At 50.5% G+C, this 6,000-nt stretch overlaps 1 protein-coding gene across 1 annotated transcript in view; it reads right to left on the reverse strand.

Annotated features, from left to right (window-relative positions):
- Nucleotides 1-3,933, reverse strand: part of LOC111161016 (androgen receptor) — a 211,644-nt gene extending 207,711 nt beyond the window's left edge. The window contains exon 1 of the mRNA XM_022524455.1: nt 2,405-3,933. Coding sequence (XP_022380163.1) covers nt 2,405-3,933 — 1,529 coding nt within the window. The remainder of the gene's footprint in view (nt 1-2,404) is intronic.
- Nucleotides 3,934-6,000: the final 2,067 nt, after the last annotated feature.

Genomic DNA, 6,000 nt, shown 5'->3' on the forward strand with positions numbered 1-6,000 from the left:
CCAACAAAGTGAGGGAAAGAAAGATAAAGTAAGAAAATGTCAACTTTTAGACTGGGGTTGGTTGCATTCTGATAAAATTGAAAATTTTCAACAAACTGACTCAACAATTTTCTATATCCTAGAAATGAAAATTCTCCTTCAACCCACAAGACAGGAATGCCAGTTTTCCCTTTCACCAGACTCATAGCCAGTGCTGCAACCACAAACCGGGAAAGATTCATTATCTTTTACTTTCTTTGGGTACTGCTAAATTCTATTTAAGGTCATTAATTTAAGCAGGTCTTTCTAACAGAGAAAATGTCCCACTAAGACATGGGATAAAATAACCTAGCTTACTGCACACCTAATGGGAAGAACTTTTTACTTTCTATAGCTACTTCCTATAAATCTCAGGTTATATTTTCAAAGAAACACATCCCTTAACAAAGATTTGAAATTGTTCATTCCCTCCCTATTAATGAGTTAATTGTTAGGGAAGGTGTGCAGAAGAAAGAAGGTTTCAGTTTAGCATCATGGTTATGTCAAGAAGCACCTGAGACGTCCCCATCCCTCAAAAAAGTTCATCGTAGAACTGACTAGCAACAACCCTAGGGGAAAAAAAATTGACCCTACCAAGTAAATCTGTTCTTATAAAATGAAGAAAACCTTTTATTCCACAGTATAACCACATTGCAAAAATATTTCAAAAAATACTAACTGGAAAACATTTTGATGACCTTTGAAAATCCTGTAAACTAAACACTTAAAATCTAATACTAGGATGTAAAGACTGGTAAGAAGCTGTTTCTTCAATAACCCTAAAAATATTTTATGAAATCCTATCCTCCTCTTTCTGTCCTAACACTGTTCCGTCAACCTTCCAGGAACAAAAGCATCAGTGAAAGGAGGCAAATTGTTGGATTTAAGTCGCCAAAGATGTGAAGGCCAACAAAGACATTTTGAAAAAGTCACAGATAAAACAAAACAGCTAAAACAAAACATAACAAGACACAACTCCAAGGGCACATAAGTACCCAGCACACCTGAGGAGTTAGTTCCTTGGTTAGTATTCCCTCTCTTACTGAGATAGACTAATATCTTTGTTGAGGTTGGGGAGAGAATCTTCAACATGATCTCCAATAAGCTCAACAAATGTGGGAAGAATTTTTAATAAGCAAGGTGAAACTGATCACCACTTTTCTCATATCCTAATTAAAACTCATGGGCAAAATTATGGCTTTAGGTCCCTAACAGTTCTTACTAAGTTTGTTAGAGGTAGCAGCTCATGTTTCAAAATACAAGCACGTCTAATATAACACTGTAGGACAACTTCACTTCAATTAAAAACGCAAGCATATTCTTAAAAATGAAGGAATATATGGGAGAGCCTCACTCCTCCCTCCTAAAAGCAATTTCTGAGCACACTGGACTAGCAGAAAACTCTTAAGTAAATTTTCCAACACTTTATAAGTCAGATTCAAACCCGGCTAAATTATTCATTAAAAAAAAAAAAAACATTCTTCTCTTCTATGGGCCTGATGCAAACTTAAAGTAGGGGACTGTGGATCTGCTGTACTCCATAGAGAAAATAAACACTTTACAAGAGAAAACCGACTCAAGCAGCTACTTCCAACATGGTCAACCTGTAAGAGTAAATACTGCCCGGTGTTTACCTACAAAATTGTCCTCTCCTTTTCCTCTACCTTTGCTTGCTCTCCTGCCGGGTTAGATTCTCTCTGCCCACTCCAACCCTGGGGCAAGTACTCAATTGTTGCCAGGGAATGAACTTCACCTTGTCTTCATGCAGTGGCCCTCAGAGCCCAGAGAACTCAGACCTTCTTGCCTTAATCCGGCACCTCCATTTTATCTCTTTGGAGGAGGCGGACTGAGAAAAATTTGGGCCGATCTTTTTGCCTTTAACCTGCCAAGATGGCCACAGGCTGGAGGGCAAACCCTAACACACTCTAAGAGATGAAACTGCCCATATTTCCTGTCCAGGTCTTCAGATTTGGGAAGAGGGAGAAGAAAAATTACGGAGGGCTTAAGAGCTTTATTTCTGAAGGTGGCTCTTACTATTGGATTTAAGTTTGGAGCCTTTGGGACATGGAGCACCATGAGGTACTGAGGATTTTAAGGGGCTAGAGGTAAGGGAGGTGTCCTTATGGTATCTGGAAGGGCACACACCAGCACCCAGGAGCCTCAGTGGTGGGGACTGGGGCACACAGTGGGGGTTCTGAGCACAGTGGTCTTATCTTTGACAGGCTAGGAATACCCAGAAGGCTCCAGATTCAGGATGGCCTTTTTTTTTTTTATGGAACACTGTTGAACTCTCACAGGGGTAGAGTGTTCCCATACATAGGAGAGGAGAGATAGCCCAGAAGCCAACTAACTACATTCAATGACATGTCTAGGAGGAGAAACTTACCGCATGTCCCCATAGGGTCCAGAGTAACTCTCCATCCAGGGGCCCATCTCGCTTTTGACACAGCTGGGACTTGGATAGGGAACTCTGTTCACCACACCGCCGGGATACCACACATCAGGTGGCGGGAAGTCACCTTCCTGGCCTGCCAACCCCTGAGGTGGCCGAGTGTAGCCATAGGGGGCTACAGACCCTGCCTCGCCAGCGCTGCCGCCTCCGCTCCCGCCGCAGGGCCCATACAGCTGGCCTTCTTCGGCTGTGAAGAGAGTGTGCCAGGAAGAGGAGGCGGTGGCGGAGGGTGATCCTGAGCTGGGTCCCGCTGCACCCCCACCATGCAGGCTCGACAGATCTCCGTAACGGCATTGTGCCGCAGCAGCCGCCCAGGCGCTACCGTAGTCCAGCGGGTTTTCCAGCTTGATGCGGGCGTGAGGATGGGGAGGGAGCGGAGGGAGCGGAGGGGGCGGAGGCCCGGCTAGCGCGAGCGGAAAGTTGTAGTAGTCGCGATTCTGATAAGCCGCCGCTTCATCTAGTGCTCCCGACTTGTAGAGAGAAAGGGTGGATGGCAGCTCAAGTGTTCCGGAGCCCCCGGCTTCGCTCGTGCCCGAACAACCCAGGCTGTCGCCATCCAACCCTTTGGCATAACCTGCCTTGAAAGGAGAATACTCAGCAGTTTCTTCCGTGCCCTTGCTTGCGCCGTCATCCAGCAGAGAACCTTTGCATTCGGCCAGCGGGGCGCAGGGACGTACCGCGGGCGGACCTCCCAGGATTGGGGCATACATGCAATCCCCCCGAAGCTGTTCCCCAGGACTCAGATGCTCTAATGTCTCCACACCCAAGCCCATGGACACCGACACTGCCTTACACAACTCCTTGGCGCTGTCCGAGATGGTCGAACTGCCCCCTAGGTAACTGTCCTTGGAGGAGGTGGGAGCACCAGCGGCCTCCCTCGCTCTCCCGCTGCTGCTACCTTCGGATACTACCTCCTGCTGCTGCTGCAGGAGTTGCATGGTGCCGGCCTCGCTCAGGATGTCTTTAAGATCGGTGGAACAGCTACTTAAGCCCGGGAAAGTGGGGCCCAGCAGGGACAACGTGGATGGGGCAGCTGAGTCATCCTCGTCCGGTGGTGCTGGCTGCTGCTGTTGCAGCCCCTTGCCGGTGGCTGAAGCAGCTCCAGGCTCTGGAACGCAGCCGCTCTCCGGATGGCCCTTGGGGGCTGACTGTTGTTGGGAAGGCTGCTGTTCCTCGTCCAGGGCCAGGTAACCTGTGGGGCCTCTTCTCTGGGCTTGGGGAGAGCCATCGTCACCCTGCTGCTGTTGTTGCTGCTGCTGCTGCCCAGAACTGGTCTCCTGCTGCTGCTGCTGCTGCTGCTGCAAACGGGCGCCGGGAGGTGCTGCGCTCGCGGCCTCAGGGTGCCGTGGGCCCGGGTTCTGGATCACTTCGCGCACGCTCTGGAACAGGTTCTGGAAAGCTCCTCGATAGGTCTTGGATGGCGGCCGGGGATAGACCCTCCCTAGCCCTAACTGAACCTCCATCCTTGAGCTTGGCTGACTCTTCCACCTAATTCCTTTATCCCGTTTCCCCTTCTCTAGCTAGGAGTTCAACAGGCTGCGATGCGGTAGTCCCTGCAGCTAATTGCCCACCTGCGGGAAGCTCCTGGGAAAGAAACTTGCAGGAATAACCACGCAAAAGCACTCTGACAGACTTGAGGTCTCCTGTACAGGAAAACAAGCACTGGACACGATCTGCCCTGCTAGGCTCACAGCCTGCTCCTGAAATCTTGGGAGGGTAGAGTCAAGAGATGCCCAAGTCTCAAAGGAAACAAAACAAAAACAAGAAAAACCCTCTGCCTTCCAAATTCAGTGTCCACTGAAGCAGGTGCAAGTAGGAACCGGGTTATTCTCTTTATGCTTTATTTTGGGTTTGAGGGTTTGTTTGGTTTGGTTTGGTTGTTTTTGTTTTCGTTTTCAATCGTCTACTGAAGCCCCCACTGCCCTCCGGCCTTTCATTGTTTGGTCTATGGTCCTGCAAACAGGGCCGGCTGCTGCGTGCAGTAGGAGGTGGAAAGGAAATGAGAGGAACCTGGGGGCCCGCCCCGCGTACCGCCTAACTAGCCGGGTCCCAGCTGCAGTGCTGAAGCGGCTCACTGGTTGCCCGGCTCCCCAAAGCCCTCTTTGCAACGTGCAGCTAGCTCGCCTGTTCGCAGCCAAAGGGAGTTACCTCTCTGCAAACTCCGGCTGGCCGCGCTGGGCCGACTGGGGGCGGGGGGTGGGTAGGGGGACGGGCAGACAGGAGCGGGCCGAGGCAGCAACAGAAGAGGAGGGGGGGGGGGGGAAGGGGAGGAGGACAAAGGCAGCCCTCAGTCCTACCCGGCACTTTCCTCGCTTCCTCCGAGTCTCTAGCTGTTTTTAAAAACTTCACCGAAGAGGAAAGGGCAGCTCTGGGGCAGAGGTTTCAAGCCGCCACACTGCAAGAAGCGTTCGCTGTAGCTGAAGCCCAACTGGGGTTGACGCCGTACGTCCCTTAAGCGCCTGTCCCGCACTGGAGTGGTTATCTAGGTCGCTTTTCCTCTGTTGCCTCTTCTGCCTCTGCGTTTGCTCCGGACCCTCCAGCTCTCCCGGCACGCTAGCTCACTGGGATCTCGGAAGGGGCGCTGGGAGGTGGAGAGCAAATGCAACAGTTTGCTAGTCGGTCCCGCCCCCGCCGGGCCGGCCTTCTTGCCTTCCCACCTCCTTTCTCCCTCCCCTCCCCTTTCCTTTTCTCTCCTCCCCTCACTGCGCGCTTACGCCGAGTGGCTTTGGAGAAATGAGTGCTGGCGCAGCGTGGGTGAAGGCAGGAGTGGATTTCTGTAGCCCAGGAGGGCCCTAGCTCCCCGAATACCTCTTACTTGCAGGGACCAGGTTTTAGGTGCCAGAGCTGAAGCTTTAACCAGGAGCTTTATTTTGAAGACAGGGCTAAGAGGAGCTCCTGAAGGCCAACACTTACAGATTTGGTTCCGAAGTCCAATCTCAAAACAGACTCTGTGTGTGAGGGGAAAGGGAGTAGGTAGGGGCGATAGGAGTACCAGTGTCTCAGGAGAGGGACTATATGTTCAAGGCAGACAGAAGCACAGATGGGAGGGTCTCCTACAAAGTGAGGAAGAAGCTATGGCCAAGGCAGCTGATACTTGCTGAAACCTTCCAAATTTCTCTGTAGGGGTAGATTGGGCCTTGTGGCAGATGCCAGTTGCTCTAGGAACCCTCTGCCTAATAACCAGAGGTCATTTCTATCCTCTTTTCTTCTCGTTTTCCTGTCAAATTGCATCTAAACATACACTTCTCATCTATCCAGATGTGCAAAGGCAAAATCACCCAGATAAGCAAACAAACACCAAAAACCCTGGTCATGTGCACAGGGACCTTGATTTTGTCCAGGGGTTTGCAACCCTTTGCTTATATACAGGCACTTACTTTTCCAAGTTGCCTTGCATATCTTAAGCTTGGAAACTGCACTATTCAAGTAATGGAAACTACATAGGACTGCTTTCCTTCCTCTTGGTGGACCACCAGGACTGGGGGTTGAAGTGGGATATTGCAATTGCCCCTTTTTGGAGGAGGGACCAT

The sequence above is a fragment of the Enhydra lutris genome, unplaced genomic scaffold (genome assembly GCF_002288905.1).
Source record: "Enhydra lutris kenyoni isolate GAN:26980312 unplaced genomic scaffold, ASM228890v2 scaffoldscaffold81, whole genome shotgun sequence".
Classification (NCBI taxonomy): domain Eukaryota; kingdom Metazoa; phylum Chordata; class Mammalia; order Carnivora; family Mustelidae; genus Enhydra; species Enhydra lutris.